This window comes from Podarcis pityusensis (genome assembly GCF_964106645.2).
Source record: "Podarcis pityusensis genome assembly, chromosome: 9".
In the NCBI taxonomy this organism is placed as follows: Eukaryota; Metazoa; Chordata; class Lepidosauria; order Squamata; family Lacertidae; genus Podarcis; species Podarcis pityusensis.
In genome coordinates, this window is record NC_138034.1 from 76,097,252 (window position 1) to 76,118,091 (window position 20,840).

At 44.0% G+C, this 20,840-nt stretch overlaps 1 protein-coding gene across 7 annotated transcripts in view; it reads left to right on the forward strand.

Annotated features, from left to right (window-relative positions):
• Window positions 1-20,840, forward strand: part of LOC308485248 (uncharacterized protein) — a 37,174-nt gene that overhangs the window by 4,190 nt on the left and 12,144 nt on the right. For 6 of the 7 annotated variants that reach the window (XM_081020837.1, XM_081020834.1, XM_081020839.1 and 3 more), the window contains exons 2-4: window positions 836-967; window positions 1,552-1,686; window positions 10,721-10,852. In XM_081020837.1, the coding sequence (XP_080876963.1) occupies window positions 836-967; window positions 1,552-1,686; window positions 10,721-10,852 (399 nt within the window). The remainder of the gene's footprint in view (window positions 1-835; window positions 968-1,551; window positions 1,687-10,720; window positions 10,853-20,840) is intronic. The other variant, XM_081020838.1, reaches the window with a different exon arrangement.

Sequence of the window (20,840 nt, forward strand, 5' to 3'; positions counted from 1 at the left end):
GGACTTCAGGTGTGAGGTTGGTGGGTGAGACTTGGGGAAAACAGTGTCACAGGTCAAACTGAGGCCTGTGCCGGGACAGAATAAGCTTGTTGGCTGGAGATTTCCTACATCAGCCGTAAAAGGAGCAGCGAAAGGCACAGCAAATCCAGCAGGCTGCTGTGAAGATCTGTATGCAACTGCTATAGGGACTTGAATTCAGGTGGCACAGATTTTGGGAGCACAAGGGTTCCGTTCTGAAAGGAAAGGAGCAGATTTCTTGACTATCGGTGGCCTAAGATATTTGGGCAGGGAGGGTGGCTGGCTGGCTAAGCTGGCCTCCCCTGATGATGCTCAGTTGCAGCTCCCATCATCCTCGCTTCTTAGCCTTGCTGGCCAGGGCTGTTGGGACTTGAAGTCCAGCAACCTCTGGAGTGCCAGAAATTAGCTACCCAGGTTTAGGGCCACGTCTGTAATGTAGGAATTTTTGGAACAGCTAGGCACCTGCGTACAAACCCCTGACATAAAACTAAAATGTGAGAGAGGGCACTTGCTCTTCATGCAAAAGGCCTCAGGTTAATGTGTAATTATCCAGTTTGTGGGTCAGATTAGGATCTGTGTATGCCCCCTCCTGCAGTTACTTGCATAGTAGAGGGATTGTGATGGCATCTTGAGAAGGGAGCAGGAGGCAAGGAAGCCAAGCTCAAAAGCAGCCCACCAAACAGCCTCAGGATTCTTCTTCCAAACAGGAGGGAGGCCCAGACATGAGGTCCGCTGGAGGCCACGGAGTGGGTAGCGAGTAAGAAACCTTCCAAATCTAGTAGAATGGCTACTAAACCACCTTTGCTTGATATTGCAGCCTGCGTGGAAAGATCGGAGGCTTCAGGTAGTAAAGGGGACTTGTTCACCTCGAGCTTGTTCACCGTGCCATGGCTTCAGAAGGAAGATGCAAGACCTCCGAAGCAGAATCTTCCAGCGGAGATATCTGCAGGTGAGAATCTGGCACTTACCTTCACAGTGGTGGGGCTGGCTGACTTGGAGCTGGGTTTCACCACGGGGCTCCTGTTGTGGGGTTGAAGGGGTTATGCAAATTTGGCCATTGCCACAGCCAGTTTAGGGGGAGGTACCAAAGGATGGGACAATGCTGACTGAAGAGCTGACACACAAACACAGAGAGAGACATTTTAAATCTATATTTACTTATAGGTGCTCTCTATATTTAGAGAAGCAGAACAAATGAATAAAATCAGAGGGAATATGAATGAGAAGATAGAAAAAGATGTATAGAAATTTATTTATTAAATTTGTATGCCACCCTTCCTTCAAAGATCAAGGGCAGCTCACAACATAAGAAAAACAAAATGAGAATGCAAAATAGAAAAATGAGTCAACCTGGCCAGCAGGAATTTTGGCACCTGGTGGAGCGACATTGGAGAAATGGCCCAGTAAAGGAAGAGTCCTGATGAAGTACATGGGCATAATATTGAGGGCTTATAATGAATTTGTGGGTGGAGTATGGTGAGCCTTCCCAATCAAGAAGAATGGCTACTAAACCACCTTGGCTTGATATTGCAGCATGCGTGGAAAGATCGGAGGCTTCAGGTAGCAAAGGGGACTTAACTCCCTCGACCTTGTTCACCGTGCCATGGCTTCAGAAGAAGGAAGATGCAAGACCTCCGAAGCAGAATCTTCCAGCGGAGATATCTGCAGGTGAGAATCTGGCACCTACCTTCACAGTGGTGGGGCTGGCTGGGTTTCACCACAGGGCTCCTGTTGTGGGGTTGAAGGGGTTATGCAAATTTGGCCCTTGCCACATCCAATTTAAGGGGAGGTACCAAAGGATGGGTCACGAAGAGTCGGACGCGACTAAACAACAACAAAACCAAAGGATGGTACAGAGCTGACTGAAGAGACGTTACTGGTGCAGCCAGGAGATGTGCGAGGAGAACTTTGTGCAGCTGCCCAGACCGACAGTCAATTGGGTGCAGTCAGGTAAGAAGGTGGACACAATTATGAAAGGTATCGCATACGGGGAGGCCTCGAGTTGGATAGCCTTGATTGCCTGCCACCAATGAGCAAATATGAAAAGGGGAGTTTGTGGATGTGTTTGTCCTCTCTTGGTTTATTTGTTCTTTTTATTAAACACATTCGTCACTTTCTTACCAAAATAACTAAAAGCAGATTGCAATACTTTTAAGCAAGCAAGCAAACAAGCAAACAAACAAACACACACACACACACACAGAGACATTTTAAATATCTATATTTAATTATTGGTGGTCTCCATATTTAGGGAAGCAGAACAAATGAATAAAATCAAAGGGAATGTGAATGAGAAGATAGAAAAAGATGTATAGAAATTTATTTATTAAATTTTTATGCCACCCTTCCTTCAAAGATCAAGGGCAGCTCACAACATAAGAAAAACAAAATGAGAATGCAAAATAGAAAAATGAGTCAACCTGGCCAGCAGGATTTTTGGCACCTCATAGAATCATAGAGTTGGAAGAGACCACAAGGGCCATCGAGTCCAACCCCCTGCCAAGCAGGAAACACCATCAGAGCACTCCTGACATATGGTTGTCAAGCCTCTGCTTAAAGACCTCCAAAGAAGGAGACTCCACCACACTCCTTGGCAGCAAATTCCATTGTCAAACAGCTCTTACTGTCAGGAAGTTCTTCCTAATGTTTAGGTGGAATCTTCTTTCTTGTAGTTTGGATCCATTGCTCCGTGTCCGCTTCTCTGGAGCAGCAGAAAACAACCTTTCTCCCTCCTCTATGTGACAGACATCCTTTTATATATTTGAACATGGCTATCATATCACCCCTTAACCTCCTCTTCTCCAGGCTAAACATGCCCAGCTCCCTTAGCCGTTCCTCATAAGGCATCGTGTCCAGGCCTTTGACCTAAGCTTCTGGACTACTTGGATTATATATTCTAATGAGAGATCTTTTTTTTTTTTTTTTTTTTTGCAGATAAATATTTATTGATTTTTCAAAGAGAAAAAAAAAAACAGAAAAGGAAAATCACATACAACAGACAAAAAGAAAAACAACAACAAAACACAAAACCAATAAACAATATACACAATAAAGAAGTTTTCACCTACGATTTTACATTGTCATCTCTTTCTGGGCTTCCTTCAGCTCGTCCGTAAATCTTCCGTAGTAGAAATCAAAATTACGCATTACCTGGTTTGTATTGTCATTATACATTTCTCTTCCTCTATTTTCATTAAACAATAACTCTTAGTCTTTCACAGTACTTCTCTGAATCCCCTTAACGTTATTTGTCCTTTGCTAATATGTTCCAGGTAATCTACATATTTTCCCCATTCCTTGATAAACTTTTGGTCTCTTAGATGTCTAATCTTTCCCGTCAATCTATCTAAGTCCGCGTAGTCTAGTAACTTTAATCTCCACTCCTCTATTGTTGGTATTTCCTGTTTTTTCCACTTCTTGGCGAGGGTTATCCTTGCTGCTGTAACTGCATAATATACAAATTTATGATCTTTCTTTTTTATTTCGTTCCCTAATATCCCCAACAGGAAAATTTCAGGTTTTTTTATAAACGTATATTTTAACACCTTCTTTAGTTCATTGTATACTTTTTCCCAGAATTCTCTCACTCTCCCACACTCCCACCACATGTGGTAAAAGGAGCCCTCCTTCTCTTCACATTTCCAGCACTTGCTATCTACTTTATACATTTTCGATAGTTTCGCAGGTGTTATATACCACCTGTAAAACATCTTCATAACGTTCTCTTTCAGCGTTATACACGCCGTAAAATCCAAACCTTCCTTCCATAGATTCTCCCAATCCTCAAATTGTATGTTGTGACCCACGTCTCTAGCCCATCCAATCATCACTGTTTTAACTTCCTCGTCTCCCAAATTCCAATCCAGCAGTATCTTATACATTTTAGATATTATTTTCACATCGTTGTTTATGATTTCCATCTGAAATTTTGATTCTTTATCTGCATACCCTCTATCTTTGATCTCTTTTCTAAACATCTCATTTACTTGGAAGTGATGGAGCCAATCATACACATACTCCTTAACCTGCTCATATGGCTTTAGTTTCCATTTCCCATCATCTTTCATTAACAGTTGACCATATGTTGCCCAATCACTTCTCATATTGATTTTCTTGACACTCATCATTTCAAGGGGTGAGAGCCAGTGCGGTATTTTAGGTTCTAGTATGTTTTTATACCTTTCCCATGTTTCAATAAGTGGACCTCTAAAAATATGATTCTCAAACCCCTTATGCACTTTCCTCTTGCCACACCATAGGTAGGCATGCCAGCCGAACCTATTGTCGAAGCCCTCTAAATCGAGTAGCTCCTTATTCACTAGTTTGACCCAGTCTTTTATCCAGCAGAGGCATGATGCCTCGTAATACAGTCTCAAATCTGGCAGGGCAAATCCTCCCCTTTCCCTTCTATCTGTCAACAATTTAAATTTTATCCGAGGTTTTTTGCCCTGCCAGATATATCTTGAAAGCACTCTTTGCCATTCTTTAAATGTTCGGCTCCCCTTAATTATGGGGATAGTCTGAAATAGGAATAGTACCCTCGGTAATATATTCATCTTAATAGTATTAATCCTTCCCCAAAAGGACAGTCTCAGTCCTCCCCAAACTTCCAAATCTTTTCTTATTTCTCTCCACACCGACTCATAATTATTTTTAAATAAATCTATATTTTTGGGCGTAAGCCAAATCCCAAGATATTTCACTTTCCTAACCACCTCTATCTGTGATTGGTGTTGGATTGTCTCTATTACACTTTGATCGACGTTCTTAGCCATCATCTTCGTTTTCCTCTTGTTTAATTTGAAGCCTGCCATTTCCCCAAATTGGTCTATCTCCTTTAAAATTTCTTCTATTGTAGTTATTGGGTCTTCCGTCATTATTACTAGATCGTCTGCAAATGCTTTAATCTTATAGGCATTTTGTCCAATTGTTACTCCTTTAATTTTCCCGTTTTGCCTAATTGAATTCAGAAGTACTTCTAATACCATTATGAATAGCAGCGGGGAGAGTGGACATCCCTGTCTTGTACCTTTCTGTATCTTTATTTCTTCTGTCACGATGTTATTTATGATCAATTTAGCTTTTTGCTCTGTGTATATCGCTTTTACACCATTGAAAAAATCTTTGCCCACTTCCATATGTTCCAAATTCTTCAGCATGAAGTCCCACACTACATTATCAAACGCTTTTTCTGCGTCCACGAACATCATTATTACTTGTTTATCAATCCTGACAGATAAGAATTCTAACATATTAATTATGTTTCTTATATTGTCTCTCATATACCTGCCGGGAAGGAAACCAGCTTGATCTTTGTGGATAGTTTCTACCAGTAGAGACTTCAGTCTTCTCGCCAGAATTCCTGCAAAGATTTTATAGTCCGTATTTAGCAGCGAAATCGGCCTATAGTTTTTAACCTGGGTTAGATCTGCGTCCTGTTTTGGGATAAAGGTAATATATGCCTCTTTCCAGGTCTCCGGAATCTCCCCTTTTCTTAAGATGTTATTCATAGTCTCCTTCAAGGGATTCATCAAAACAGATTTCATCTCTTTATAATAGCCCGCTGTAAATCCATCGGGTCCCGGAGCCTTCCCTCTCTTTAGATCTTTAATTACCTCCTCTATCTCTTCTATTTCGATTGGCTCGTTTAGTCGTTGTTTCTTATCCGTTGGGATTTTCTGCACCATTTTATTTTTCAAAAATCTCTCTATCCTCCTTAAATTATTTCTCTCTTTATTTTTGTAAAGGCTTCTATAGTAATTCAGGAACTCGTTCCTGATTCCTTTTGGGTCAGTTACTTCTTCTCCCTCTCTTATAATTCTATTTATTGTACCTTGTTCTTTCCTTTTCTTAATTTGCCATGCAAGCCACTTACCAGATTTATTTGAAAATTCGAAATTCTTTTGTCTTAGTCTTTTTATATTCCACTCTACTTCTCTGTTTATTATTGTGGCAAATTGGGCTTGCAAAATTTTGATATTTTCTTTTGTTTCCTGACAGTTAGGTTTCCGAATTAATTTTTGTTCACTGTCCATAATCTGCTTTAAGATTATCTCTTTTCCTTTCTCTCTATTCTTATTTTTAATCACATTCTGTTGAATAAAGTATCCTCTTATTACAGCTTTACTTGCATCCCAAACTGTATTAATGCTTGTACCTTTGTCACAATTATCCGCAAAGTAATCTGTTAGCTTTTTTTGCGCATTCTCTACAATTTCCTGGTCATCTAGGAGGTATTCCTTTAATCTCCATCTGAAGGTTCTTCTCTCGAAACTCTCCAATTCATATTCTATCGGACTGTGATCAGAAATTACTCTCGGTTTTATATCTACTTGTTTGATCCTGGGGCACAATTCACTCGATACCCAAACCTGATCTATCCGTGACATCGACTGATGTGGCTCAGAGTGAAAGGTATACTGTTTGCCTAATGGATGTCTAAGACGCCAAATATCTATCAAATTACAATTTTTCACCATTGAGAAAAAAGATTTTGGTAGTTTCCCTTCTTTGCTTACTCCTTCCCTAAGTTTATCCGCATCTAGGGAAACCACACCGTTCATGTCCCCCATTAAAATAATTTTCTGATCCATATATTCCGAGATTTTCCCTTCGAGATTTTTAAAGAAATCAGTCTTATTGCCATTTGGCGCATATATTCCAATCACAACCAAATTCTCTCCTTGCCAATTAATTCGAACCGCTACCATTCTCCCCTCCTCATCTTTGAATATTTGTTTGGCTTCAATCTTATTTTTAATGTACAGCACCACCCCTCTCTTCTTTTCTCTATCAGAAGATTCGAATTCAATTCCTAATCTTTTATTAATTAACAGTTTTTTATGTCTTTTAGCCACATGCGTCTCTTGAAGACAGATGATATCCAGGTTTTTCTTTTTCAAGAATTGTTCAATTTTATTCCTTTTTTTTTTCTCATTCATTCCATTAATATTCCAACTCAAGATTTTTAACCCCATAATGCCTGGCATTCACCTGACTTTTCTCTTTTTTCTCCCTTCTTTTCCTCTCTTTTTTCCCTTATAAGTTTTCTGTGTTTTCTTCCTCCCCTTCTTCTTCTTCGTTCGATCTACTTCCGCTCGCTTCCTGTTCGTCCTCTGTTCTTATATCTCTTGGTGATCCTCCCTCTGCTTCTTTTGCTCCACCCTCCTCAGATTTCAGCTCCTTATACTTCCTCAAAAATTTCCCAGTTTCTTCTGAGTTTACCAGCCTATGTCTTTTGCCTCTGTACTCAAATGATACTCCTTCGGGGAACTCCCACCTAAATTCAATTCTATTCTTCTTCAATGTCTGTGCTAGTGGTTTATAAAAGTCTCTTCGTTTAAGTAATCTAATTGGGATATCTTTAAAGATGATTATGTAGTTTCCCCCTATGTTCAGCCTCTTTTCCCTGTTCTTTTGTAGAATCCTATTTCTCACTTCCTTATCCCTAAATGTAATCAAACAATCACCTATGAATTTTTTCGCTCTTATTGTTTTAGCACGCATTCTAAATGCATTCTGCACATTATTAGCCATTTCTTCTACTGGTATGTCCATCCAATCTGCTAATTCTTTTATCAATCTTTCTTTAATATTTTCACCTTGTATCTCCGGAACTGCTCTCAACCTGAGATTCGCCTCTCTCTGCCGGAGTTCATTCATTGCTATAACATCTTTTATCTCCTCTTGTGCTTTATTTAAATCCAACATTTCGGCTTTAATCCTTTCCTTGTCCCGTTTGATATCCTTTAATTCCAATCTTGTCTTCTTTATCCCTTCCTCTACATTTTGCGTTCTCCTAAATACTTCTTTTATCTGGCCTTTAAGTTCACTAACAGTTTCATCAATCTTTTTATCCATATTTCCAATTTTGTTATCCACTTGTTCTAACTTGTGCTCTAAATTATTTTGACTCTGTTTAATCTCCACTAGCATCTTTACAATATCCGCCTTAGAATCTGTTTCTTGCTTAGACCCCCTCCTTTCTCCGGGAGTCCCCCCATTCGTACCTTTCTTCACCGTATATGACATCTTGTATTCTTATATTTTCCTTGTTCCCCCTGTTTCATATAGCACCTTCACTTATATTTCCCTCCTCCAATTCCCCCCTCTTTTTTTTTTTTTTTACTGTTTAAACTGCATGAAATTGCTATCTCCCACCCAAATATTTACCATTCATTCAATATATGGTTCTCTCCCAGCGGAGCTTTTTAACCACTCAGAATACTCCTCCAGTCAAATAGACACACAGGCTGGAGTTAATAGAGAGAGAAGTAAAGTTGGTAGGGAGAGGAGTGAGGTAAGATGAAAAAAAGGAGGGAACAAAAAAGCGGGTGGAAGCAAAAAGTTGTAAATCAGTTAATCTGAGTCTCGCCACTAGAGGTCACCAAGTCTCTTCAAAGTAACGCTGTTTCTTGAGATAGCACAATATCTTGGTTCACAAACATTCAATCTCTCCTACATATCAAAAATCCCGAAGAGCAGGGGGATAGTATATTTACAGTAAGTCCGAGATGTGTTTGCAGTAAATCCGAGGCGTCTATATTTTCCCCGCCACAGAAATAGATGTAGTTATAGTCTTTTTATAGTCTTTTTCTTTTTCTTCCTTTCTCCTTATGCTTTCCCTCAATCCACCACGCTCTGAATGGAGTTGCATCAACTCTAATGGGCAGGACTCAGAGACAAAAAATACTGAATGCTGGCAGACTACCGAAGACATTTTTTGACATAACAGATAAATTTGATTTGTCAGACATATGAAGAATTAGAAATCCAAATTAAAAGACTTCACATTCTATGCAGATGCAAATTGATCATTTTTGAAAATCAACTATTTATAGGTATCCAGAGACTTGGTTCCCAGAGTAACAAAAATGGAAATTTGCCCCAAAATCTGTTCAGATCACTATGCAGTATATATGGAAGTGAAATTGTTTTTACAGGGATCTTTCAGATGGAGGATGAATGATGATTTGTTGAGGAATGGGCAAATAATCAATAAGGCCCAAAAGACTCTAAATGACTATTTTGAGATGACTATGACTTTTGGAATGGAAAAAGAGTCATTTCACACGCAAGTAAAGCATTAACGAGAGGATTCCTCATTCAACAAAATTCAATTAAGAGAAAGATACAAAATGAAAAGAAAGATAAAATTTTGGACCAATTAAAAGAAAGAGAAGAACATTAGAAGTAATCCAACGAATTTGCAGATACAAAAGAAAATTAAAGCCTTACAGATCCAGTATTCACAGATTATAAACCAAGAAATAGAATGGAAATTAAGACTGATGAGACAAAGGAATTTTGAATTTACATATAAATGTGGGAAACTCTTAGCTTGGCAGTTAAAAAAAAGACAGAAACAAAGTACTATTACAAATACTGTATCAGAAGGAAAGTCTGTGGAGACCCCTGTGGAGATAAGAAGATGTTTCCAGAAGTATTACAAACAAATGTATAAAAATGGTAAAGAAGACAAGGTCAAAATTGAGCAGTTTATTAAAACTAATGGCTTGCAGAAGATTCCTGAAGGTAAAAGGATCCTACTAAATGGTTTAATTACACGGCAGGAGGTCGAAAGTGCAATAAATTCAATGCAACTTGGCAAAGCCTCAGGACCAGATGGATTGTCAGCAAAATACTATAAGACTACGAAAGATTGGCTTATTCAGTCATTGGTAGAAGTTTGCAATAAGGTAATAGGAGGGGACAACGCACCCAAAACCTGGAAGGAAGCTTATATAACCCTGATTCCAAAACAAGATCAAGATAGATCTAATGTCAAAAACTATAGGCAAAAACTATATGAAAGATAATATTAGGAATATAGTTGATATTTTGGAAAAGTTAGAAACAAGAAAAATTGTAAAGCAATGTTAATGTTTATTGATGCGGAGAAGGCCTTTGACAACATGTATTGGAGTTTTATGATACAAAATTTAGAAAGTATTGGGGTTGGACAGGAGTTTTTAAATGGTATTAATGTGGTTTATCATGAACAAAAAGGCGCAGCGAACCCAGCAGGCTGCTGTGAAGATCTGTATGCAACTGCTATAGGGACTTGAATTCAGGTGGCACAGATTTTGGGAGCACAAGGGTTCCTTTCTGAAAGGAAAGGAGCAGATTTCTTGACTATTGGTGACCTAAGATATTTGGGCAGGGAGGGTGGCTGGCTGGCTAAGCTGGCCTCCCCTGATGATGCTCAGTTGCAACTCCCATCATCCTCGCTTCTTAGCCTTGCTGGCCAGGGCTGTTGGGACTTGAAGTCCAGCAACCTTTGGGGTGCCAGAAATTAGCTACCCAGGTTTAGGGCCACGTCTGTAATGTAGGAATTCTTGGAACAGCTAGGCACCTGCGTACAACCCCCTGACATAAAACTAAAATGTGAGAGAGGGCACTTGCTCTTCATGCAAAAGGCCTCAGGTTAATGTGTAATTATCCAGTTTGTGGGTCAGATTAGGATCTGTGTATGCCCCCTCCTGCAGTTACTTGCATAGTAGAGGGATTGCGATGGCATCTTGAGAAGGGAGCAGGAGGCAAGGAAGCCAAGCTCAAAAGCAGCCCACCAAACAGCCTCAGGATTCTTCTTTCAAAGAGGGCCAGACATGAGGTCCGCTGGAGGCCACAGAGTGGGTAGCGAGTAAGAAACCTTCCAAATCTAGTAGAATGGCTACTAAACCACCGTTGCTTGATATTGCAGCCTGCGTGGAAAGATCGGAGGCTTCAGGTAGTAAAGGGGACTTGTTCACCTCGAGCTTGTTCACCGTGCCATGGCTTCAGAAGGAAGATGCAAGACCTCCGAAGCAGAATCTTCCAGCGGAGATATCTGCAGGTGAGAATCTGGCACTCACCTTCACAGTGGTGGGGCTGGCTGGCTTGGAGCTGGGTTTCACCACGGGGCTCCTGTTGTGGGGTTGAAGGGGTTATGCAAATTTGGCCATTGCCACAGCCAGTTTAGGGGGAGGTACCAAAGGATGGGACAGAGCTGACTGAAGAGACGTTACTGGTGCAGCCAGGAGATGTGCGAGGAGATCTTTGTGCAGCCGCCCAGACCGACAGTCAATTGGGTGCAGTCAGGTAAGAAGGTGGACACAGTTATGAAAGGTATCTCATTCGGGGAGGCCTCAAGTTGGCCTGGATATCCTTGATTGCCTGCCACCGATGAGCAAATATGAAAAGGGGAGTTTGTGGATGTGTTTGTCCTCTCTTGATTTATTTGTTCTTTTTATTAAACGTATTCGTCACTTTCTTACCAAAATAACTAAAAGCAGATTGCAATACTTTTAAGCAAGCAAGCAAGCAAACAAACGAACACACACACAGAGAGACATTTTAAATATCTATATTTAATTATTGGTGGTCTCCATGTTTAGGGAAGCAGAACAAATGAATAAAATCAAAGGGAATGTGAATGAGAAGATAGAAAAAGATGTATAGAAATTTATTTATTAAATTTGTATGCCACCCTTCCTTCAAAGATCAAGGGCAGCTCACAACATAAGAAAAACAAAATGAGAATGCAAAATAGAAAAATGAGTCAACCTGGCCAGCAGGATTTTTGGCACCTGGTGGAGCGACATTGGAGAAACGGCCCAGTAAAGGAAGAGTCCTGATGAAGTACATGGGCATAATATTGAGGGCTTATAATGAATTTGTGGGTGGAGTATGGTGAGCCATTTAGGATGCAGGTAGGCTTTGGTGGTAGTTTTGATATGGGATAGCACAGTGTTCGAAGCTCCCATTGTTCTAGGCGCATTTTGCGACAGGGAATTTCATTAGCGCGATCAGTTTCTGAGCTCTGGATTCAATACTTCGCCTAAGATTTCAGATTTAAACTGCAGAGTGGAAGGAAAGGAGGACCTTTTTCTGCCTCCCCACATGAAGACTGGAGAAGAGACCCTCTTAACATTAGGGAGGTGAGCAGGAGAAGCACTAGACTGTGATAAACGGACGTAATATTCTACCGTATTTTTCGCTCTATAACACGCACCCGACAATAACACGCACATAGTTTTTAGAGGAGGAAAACTAGAAAAAAAATATTCTAAACGAAACAGTGGATGTATGATTTTTGTGGTTCATGCTGTGGCCACAGACATGTGATCTGACGGTGAGTTTGGAGTAGCCCAATGCAAAAATCCTGAGGATCCATGTGGATCCATGCTTTGTAACCACGTCTTAAGTGGGGAGGAAAGGAAAAGCACTCAAGGGACAAGGAGCACGCGTGGGCTGGGTGGAAAAGGATGCTGCTAATAATGAAGAGGGGTATAAGGGGAGAAGGCTCCTCTCCTCTCTCGCTTTGCTCCTTTAAAAAAGCAGGCTCTCTGTCCCTCTCTCCTCCCCACTCAGCGGCTCTTCTCCCGCTTTGCTGTTTCAAAGCGAGCCACGGAGGAGGGAAGGAAGGGGAACCATGGATCCTCTGCTCACGACTGCAGCAGATCCCCCCCGCCACCCGTAGGCATTCCCTCCATAACACGCACAGACATTTCCCCTTAGGTTCTAGGAGGAAAAAAGTGAGTGTTATGGTGCAAAAAATACGGTATTTTTGTTATTTAAAAAAGTGTGCCTAGACATTCTGTTGTGCCCATAGCCTAGGTCTAAGGTGCCATTGAGCTCCTAGCTTCCATATCTGTTTCCAACACTGGTAGGCAGGAGACTGAGCTCTGTTACAATGTGTGTTAGGGTCCAAGTAAGTCACTATCATTGGTAGGTCCATCAGTGAGCCTTGGGTGAATAAGCAACAAAACGTCCACACGGCTCCTCAAAGTATGAGGCAGCTGCCTGCTCTTTTGATTCTGGTCCTTAACACAACGCAACTGATTGACCAAGTTGAAATACTGGGAAACTTGGGAGGATGTGATCATGTCCTCCTGGGTTTCATGATCTAGAAGGAAGGGAAAGCAGAGTACAGTCAGACTTTAAGAAGACCAATTTCATAAAGCTTAGGGAGTTACTGAGTGAGATCCCAGGGTCAGAAATACTTAAAGAGAAGGGAATCCAAGATGGATGGGAATTTCTGAAAGGTGAAATATTGAAGGTACAAAGACAGACAATTCCAACAAGAAAGAAAAGTAGGAGGCATCTAAAGAAACTTGTGTGGCTGCATAAGCAGCTTACAGGTGAGCTCAGATTTAAGAAGGGCATGTATACGAAATGGAAGAAAGGAGAAATCATGAAGGATTAGGGTACACAGTAGCCAACAGTTGCAGGGAGAAGGTAAGGCTTTTGACCAAGTCCCCTGTGATAGTATTGCAGTGAAACTGGTAAAATGTGGGTTGGACGAGCAGTTTGAAAGCATGCCAGTGCAAGTACATAAATGGGTACTGCTGTGGCAGGAACGTAAATGGCGTTTCCGTCCACCCTAGATTTTGTCACGCCAGAAGCGGTTTAGTCCTGCTGGCCACATGACCTGGAAAACTGTCTGGATAAACGGCGGCTCCCTCAGCCTGAACGCGAGATGAGTGCCGTAACCCCATAGTCGCCTTTGAGTGGACTTAACTTTCCAGGGGTTCTTTACCTTTTTTTACTTTACCTTTAGGTGGGTTGGTAGCTGGTTGACTGACTGAACCCAAAGAGTGCCCGTTAATGGTTTTTATCATCCTGGAAAAAAGTGACAAGTGGGGTGCCACAGGGTTCTGTCCTGGGTCATTGTTGTTCAGCGTCTTTATGTATGACTTGGATGATGGAATTATGGGGATGCTCATCAAATTGGCAGATGACACCAACCCTGGAGGGGGAGCTAATGCTGCAGAAGGCACAATTGGGATTCAAGATGACCTTAACAGATTGGAGAACTGGGTCCAAACTAACAAAATGAGTTTTGATACGGGCAACTGTCAGGTTCTGCACTTAGGCAGGAATAACCAACTTTACAAATATAAGACAGGAAATACTTGGCTTGCCAGTAAGACATGTGAAAAGGATCTAGGGGTCTTGGTGGTCCACAAGCTTAGCATAATTCAACAGTGTGCTGCAGCAGCAAAACTAGCTAATGCTATTCTCGGCTGCATCAAGAGAAGTCTAGTGTCCAGATACACGGAATTAATAGTCATCTATTCTGCCTTGTTCAGACCATACCTGGAATACTGTGTCCTGTTCTGGGCACCCCAGTTTAAGAAACATGATTGATAATCTGGAAAGTGTTCAGAGAAGGGTGACCAAGATGATCAAAGGTCTAGGAGCCTTATGAGGAATGGTTGAAGAAACTGGGTATTTTTAGCTTGGAAAAGAGGCTGAGAGGAGATACGATACCCTTCTCTACATACCTAAAGGGCTGCCACATGGAAGATGTAGCCAGCTTATTTCCCCCCTCTCTGCAGCGTAGGGCCTGAACCAGTGGCTTCAAGTTAGAAGAAAGATTCTGACTCAACATCAGGAAGAACTTTCTGACAGGGCGAGCTGCTCAACAGTGGAATGGTCTCCTTTGGGAGGTTGTAGACTCTCCTTCCTCGGAGGTTTTTAATCAGAGGTTGGATGGCCATCTGTCATGGATGCTTAGCTGAAATTCCTGCATTGCAGGGTTGGACTAGTTGGCTCTTGGGGTCCCTTCCAACTCTACTATTATATGATTCCATCAGTTTTCAATGTTCAGATTAGGGTAGGGGTGGTAACATATATGACCTATAGCTGTTGAGCAACTTGGGGAGTAGAACTTGCATATTAGGCGACAGGACTACTAGTTGGAACGTTAATAATAATAATATTATAATAATTTTTTATTTATACCCCGCCCTCCCCAGCCAAGGCCGGGCTCAGGGCGGCTTACAAGCAATAATAAAAACAAGTTGAATCATTACAACTTAAAAACAAAATTAAAATACAACATTAAAATATTGAAATATTAAAATGTAGCCTCATCACAGGAGGAGAAGGAAAATAAAAAAAGAAAAGGAGGGAGGGAATCAAATTGGATCTAAGCCAAAGGCCAGGTGGAACAACTGTGTCTTACAGGCCCTGCGGAAAGAAATCAGATCCTGCAGGGCCCTTGTCTCATGAGGCAGAGCGTTCCACCAGGCCAGGGCCAGAGTTGAAAAGGCCCTGGCTCTGGTTGAAGCCAATCCTTAGGGCCTGGGACCACTAGGGTGTTGCTATTTATGGACCTTGAGGCTCTCTGTGGGGCATACCGGGAGAGGCGGTCCCGTGGGTACGAGAGTCCTAGGCCGTGAAGGGCTTTAAAGGTCAAAAGCAGCACCTTAAATCTGACCCTGTACTCCACCGGGAGCCAGTGCAGCTTGAAAAGCAATGGGTGAATATGCTCCCATGGCAGAGACCCCGTGAGGAGCCTCGCTGCAGCATTCTGCACCCGCTGGAATTTATGGGACAGCTTCAAGGGCAGCCCCGCGTAGAGCGAATTACAGTAGTCAAGGCTGGAGATGATCGTCGCATGGATCACTGTGGCCAGGTCGGGGCGGGAAAGGTAAGGGAATAACGGCTTGATGCGGCGAAGGTGGAAAAATGTCGCCTTGGCTGTTGCTGTAACCTTGCGCCTCCTTGGAAAGGGAGGCGTCAAGGATTAGACTCAAACTCTTAACGGAAGGCAGTGGCACTAATTGGGCCCCCGCAAGAGAAGGGAGTTGGTCCCTCATCCCCATGCCATCCCGACCCAGCCATAGGACCTCTGTCTTCAAAGGATTTAGTTTCAATCAGCTCCCACAAAACCATCCAGCCACAGCTTCCAAGCATCTGGTCAGTGTGTTCGGGGCCGAGTCGGTGTGGCCATCCATCAACAGATAGAGCTGAGTGTCATCAGCATATTGGTGACAGCCCAGCCCAAAGCTCCGGACAATCTGGGCAAGGGGGCGCATTAAGATGTTAAAAAGCATCGGGGAGAGGATTGCACCCTGCGGCACTCCACACACCAAGGAATGGCGCGACGACATTTCCCTCCCTAGTGCCACCCTCTGTCCCCGACCAGAGATAAAAGAGCACAGCCAGTTACGGGCTATGCCCTGTATCCCCACGTCTGCGAGGCAGTGGTCCAGAAGATCATGATTGACCATGTCAAAGGCTGCTGACAAATCTAAAAGGATCAGCAGTCCTGACCCACCTCGATCCAGTTGTCTACGGAGATCATCTGTTAGGGCAAGCAGAGCCGTTTCGGTCCCAAAACCAGGACGGAAATCGGACTGAAATGGATCTAAAGTTGATGTTTCCTCCAGAAACCTACCAAGCTGTTCAGCAACCGCTCTCTCAATTACCTTACCCAGATATGGAAGATTTGAAACTGGGCAGTAATTAGATAGGTCTAAGGGATCTAGTGAAGTTTTCTTTAAGAGTGGACACACCAGTGCTTCCTTCAGTTCCCCTGGGAATGTCCCCGTGTCAAGAGACAAGTTGATGATTTAAACCAGGGAGGTCCACGCGACATCTGGACACTCCCTAATCAGCCAAGATGGGCACGGATCAAGGAGGCAGGTGGTGGGCCTATCAACTTGGAGAAATCTATTCACATCAGCAGGGAGTATCCGATCGAAATGGTCCAACACTGGACCTGAAGTCAGTCGAGGGGCCTCCAGTTCAGTCGCTGTATCTAAATTGGCAGGGAGGTCACGGCGGAGCAACAGGACTTTCTCTGCAAAAAAGCTTGTGAATGTCTCACAGCTGTGGGTCGAATTTGTCCTTAAATTTGGTTGTCCTCCTGAGGACGTTATTGACCTAATTATTCTAAAAAGTTGTGCCGTACGAGAGCTAGCGGATGCAATGGAAGCTGCAAAGTAAGATTTCTTAGCAGCTTTCATAGCCATCTCATAGGCTTTCATAAGCGTCCTATAAGATGTTCTTGAGGCTCCGTCACGAGTCCGTCGCCATACTCGCTCTAGCCGTCAAGATCCCGCTTCATTTTCCGGAGCTCCTCAGTAAACCAAGGGGCCCGGTTTCGACGGGGTCACAGAGGGCTCTTAGGCGCAATCTCATCAATGGCTGCCAAGAGCCAGTTGTCCCAGTCCTCTACAAGGTCATCTAACGAGTCGCCAAGAGGAGCAGGGTCCCGCAAGGCTTGTCGGAATCTATCAGGATCCATCAGTTTTCGCGGGCGAGCCCAAATAGGCTCGCCACCCGAGCAGGGGAGGAGCGGGAAGCCAATCTTGGCTTTCAGAGCGTAGTGATCAGACCATGGCACTTCCAAGGGGGGAGCATGATCACATCTATGCCAGCCCCAAAGATCAGATCCAGTGTGTGGCCTGCTTGATGAGTGGGGCCCAAAACAAACTGGGAGAGCCCTAGTGTTAAAAAGCGGTAAGAGTTAAGAGGTAAGGTGTCTCCTTGTATTTACTGGTTCAGGCCAAAATGCTTGCAAATGTTTCATCTGACTTTAGGCTTAGGAAAATGGCGGGATGGGAGAAGGAATGCTCCCCCCAGCCATCATGGGGAAGCACTCTGTGTCTCCAAATGAGGCTGCATTATTCAGTGTGTAATCTATGGGAATCATTTCCGCAAGTGGCATTGTTTCTCTTATTATTTTCTAGTAATAGGTTTGTTTTGTGGTTTGTATAAGGAAATCTGTTTTTAAGGGGATAGGTTCAGGGAGTGAGTCCTAGCCAATGGGATGGCTTGGGCAGGTTCTACGGGGGGAGGGGGGGTTTATTGGGACACCTGATTTCCGTGATCATGGGCAGGAGGAGGAGTTAGGCTAGGACCAGACCATGTCATTACTGAGGAGGCAGGTTTACTCGTTGTTTGTAGACTATCCCTGCCTCCGGGTCTGGTCCTGACCAGAAGGTTACAGGTATCAACAAGGGTGTCCCACATGACCTTCAGGTGCTGCTGTGCAATGCCAGGTCAATGATCCAGAAGACCACTGCCGTCCATGACTTGATCATGGATGGAGGACTTGAACTGGAATGTGTAACAGAGACTTGGTTGGACGAGGCATATGAGTGTGTTCTTGCTAGTGTTTGTCTGCCAGGCTTCCCTTATGCACAGCAACCCAGGTCCTGTGGGTGGGGAGGGGGGGGTTGCAGTGATTTTTAGGAAGTCCTTTGTTTTCAGTGGGCGTCCTTATTAGGAAGACCCACTTCTCTAAAGTTGGGCAATAGGGGCAGTACAGGATTGCTGTTGGTGTACCAACCTCCCCGCTGCACCAAGGATTCCCTGCTCACACTGCTTCAGGTCATGTCGGATGTTTTCCTGGAGCCACCCATCTTGGTCCTGGGTGAGTTTAACATCCATTCCAACATGACCTTACACGGCGCTGCTTGGGACTTTGTGGAAAGCATGGCCTTCATGGGGCTGTACCTGAATAAGTTTGGTCCAACTCATAGTGGCGGACATACCTTGGACCTGGTGTTCACCTCTATGGATGTGGGTGATCTGACACTAAAAGTGAAACGAAATGAAGTGCTATGTCGGATCACTTCCTGTTGCAACTAGACTTTTCCGCTACCATCCCCTGCATAGGGAAGTGGGACAGATTAGAATGTTCCGCCATAGCCACTTAATGGATCTAGATAGTTTCCAGAGAGTGGTAGGGGATGTTTTATCCCATGTTGATGGCCTTTCAGCTGATTTACTGGTGGCTCGTTGGAATGCGGTGTTAACTAGGGTTGTTGACTTGTCTGGTTCCGAAGTGCCCACTCTGATTGGATGGAGCCTGGATGACCCCTTGGTTCTCCCCTGGGCTGAGGGCAATCAAACAATGGCTAGAGTGCCGGTGGCAGAAAACCCACTCTGAATCAGACTGAACACGGGTTACAGCTCAACGTTGAGCCTACCAAGTTTTGATAACGATGGCAAAGAGGACCTTCTTCACCGCCTCTATTGCATCTGCAGAAAATAGTTCCAGGAGACTTTTCCAGGTGGTCTGGAGTTTTACAGATCCACCTTCACCAGCTTGAGTCCAGCACGGACTGCAAGGTCTCCTATGATGACTTCACAAAGTTTTTTGCAGGTAAAAATCAGATTTGGAGGGAGTAGACCCCACAATGGGGCAGGGTTGGGGTGGGAGAGTGCCAGAGCTCTGCCTAGTCATGTCGCATGGGAACAATTCCAGTCTGTTACATCTGAGGATGTGGAGACAAGTGAAACTGATTACCTATTTCCTTGATCGTTGCCCATCCTGGCTCATAAAGAGAGCTGGGAAGGGGTGGGCGATGAGCTGTGCAGGGTGGTGAATGCTTTCCTCTGTGTGGGAATCTTCCCATACCCACTTAAAGAAGCAGTTATTAAACCTCTTCTTTAAAAGCTATCTTTGCGCCCAGCCATCATGGCCAACTATCGCCCAGGCTCAAATCTTCCATTCTTGAGCAAGGTGATTGAGCAGGTGGTTGCTGAACAACTCCAGGCACGCCTGGAAGATGCGGACCATTTGGATCCCTTCCAGTTGGGATTCAAGCCTAATCGAGGACTAAAACTGCCTTGGTCACACTGGTCGATGATCTCCGGCAGCCTAGGAACAAAGGTGAGAGCTGTTTCCTAGTTCTGCTGGATCTCTCAGCAGCCTTTGACACCATCGACCATGACATCCTTCTGGACCGTCTACAGGGGCTGGGAGCTGGGGGCACTGTTATACAGTGGTTCCTTTCCTTCCTCCTGGGCCGTGTTCAGAAAGTAGTGTTGAGGGATGAATGTTCGGATCCCTGGGTGCTCACTTATGGGGTGCCTCAGGGTTCCGTCCTCTCCCCGATGCTTTTCAATATCTATTTGAAGCCGCTGGGAGAGATCATCAGGGGGTTTGGGCTGGGTGTTCATCAGTATGCCGATGATACCCAGCTCTACCTCTCCTTCAAATCAGAACCAGTGAAAGTCCTGTGTGAGAGGGTTGGAGGATGAATAGTGGCTAACGCTGAATCCTGACAAGACAGAAGTATTGTTTTGGGGGGACAGGGTGGGCAGTTGTAGGGGACTCCCTGGTCCTGAATGGGATAACTCTGTCCCTCAGATATGAGGTGTGCAGCCTGGGTGTCATTTTGGACTCACAGCTGTCCATGGAGGTGCAGATCAATTCTGTGTCCAGGGTGGCTGTCTGCTAGCTCTATGTGAGATCCTCTCTGCCTGTGCCCTGTCTCACAAGAGTGGTGCATGCTCTGGTTATCTCCCGCTTAGACTACTGCAATGCCCTCTACATGGGGCTAGCTTTGAGGGTGACTCAGAAACTACAACTAATCCAGAATGCGGCAGCTAGACTGGTGACTGGGAGCAGCCGCCAAGACCATATAACACCAGTCCTGAAAGACTCACATTGGCTCCCAATACACTTCAAAGCACAAAGTGTGGGTGCTGAACTTTAAAGCCCTAAACAACCTCAGCCCAGTATACCTGAAGGAGTGTCGCCAGCGCCAAGGCCCTTCTGGCAATTCCCTCACTGCGAGAAGTGAGGTTACAGGGAACCAGGTGGGGGGCTTCTCAATAGTGGCGCTTGCTCTGTGGAACACCCTCCCACCAGATGTTGAGGAGATAAACAACAATATGTTTTTTAGAAGACATTAGAGGGCAGTTCCGTATAGGGAAGCTTTTAAAGTTTGTTGGTTTACTATGTTTTTATGTGTGCTGGAAGCCTCCCAGAATGGCTAGGGAAACCTAGTCAGATGGACAGGGTATGAATAACAAATTATTGTTACTATTACATGAAATGGGGAGGCTTTGCCATTGCCACTCCTGTGCCTTCTGAGATCGCACATCTGTGACTACCAGGTTCCAGCGAGATATCCCAAGAGGTCTGTGAGATCTCTCTGGAATCCGGAAGCCACAGCCGCTTTTCGTTGCTTTTCTGGTGGAGCACTTCTTTGCCACAGGAGAAGTGAGGAGACACTGGGGCCATGGCGAGATCTTGCGAGTGTTCAGTAGGAGCAGGTGGGGTGCCTTTGCGGGATTCCAGCGCCTGAGGA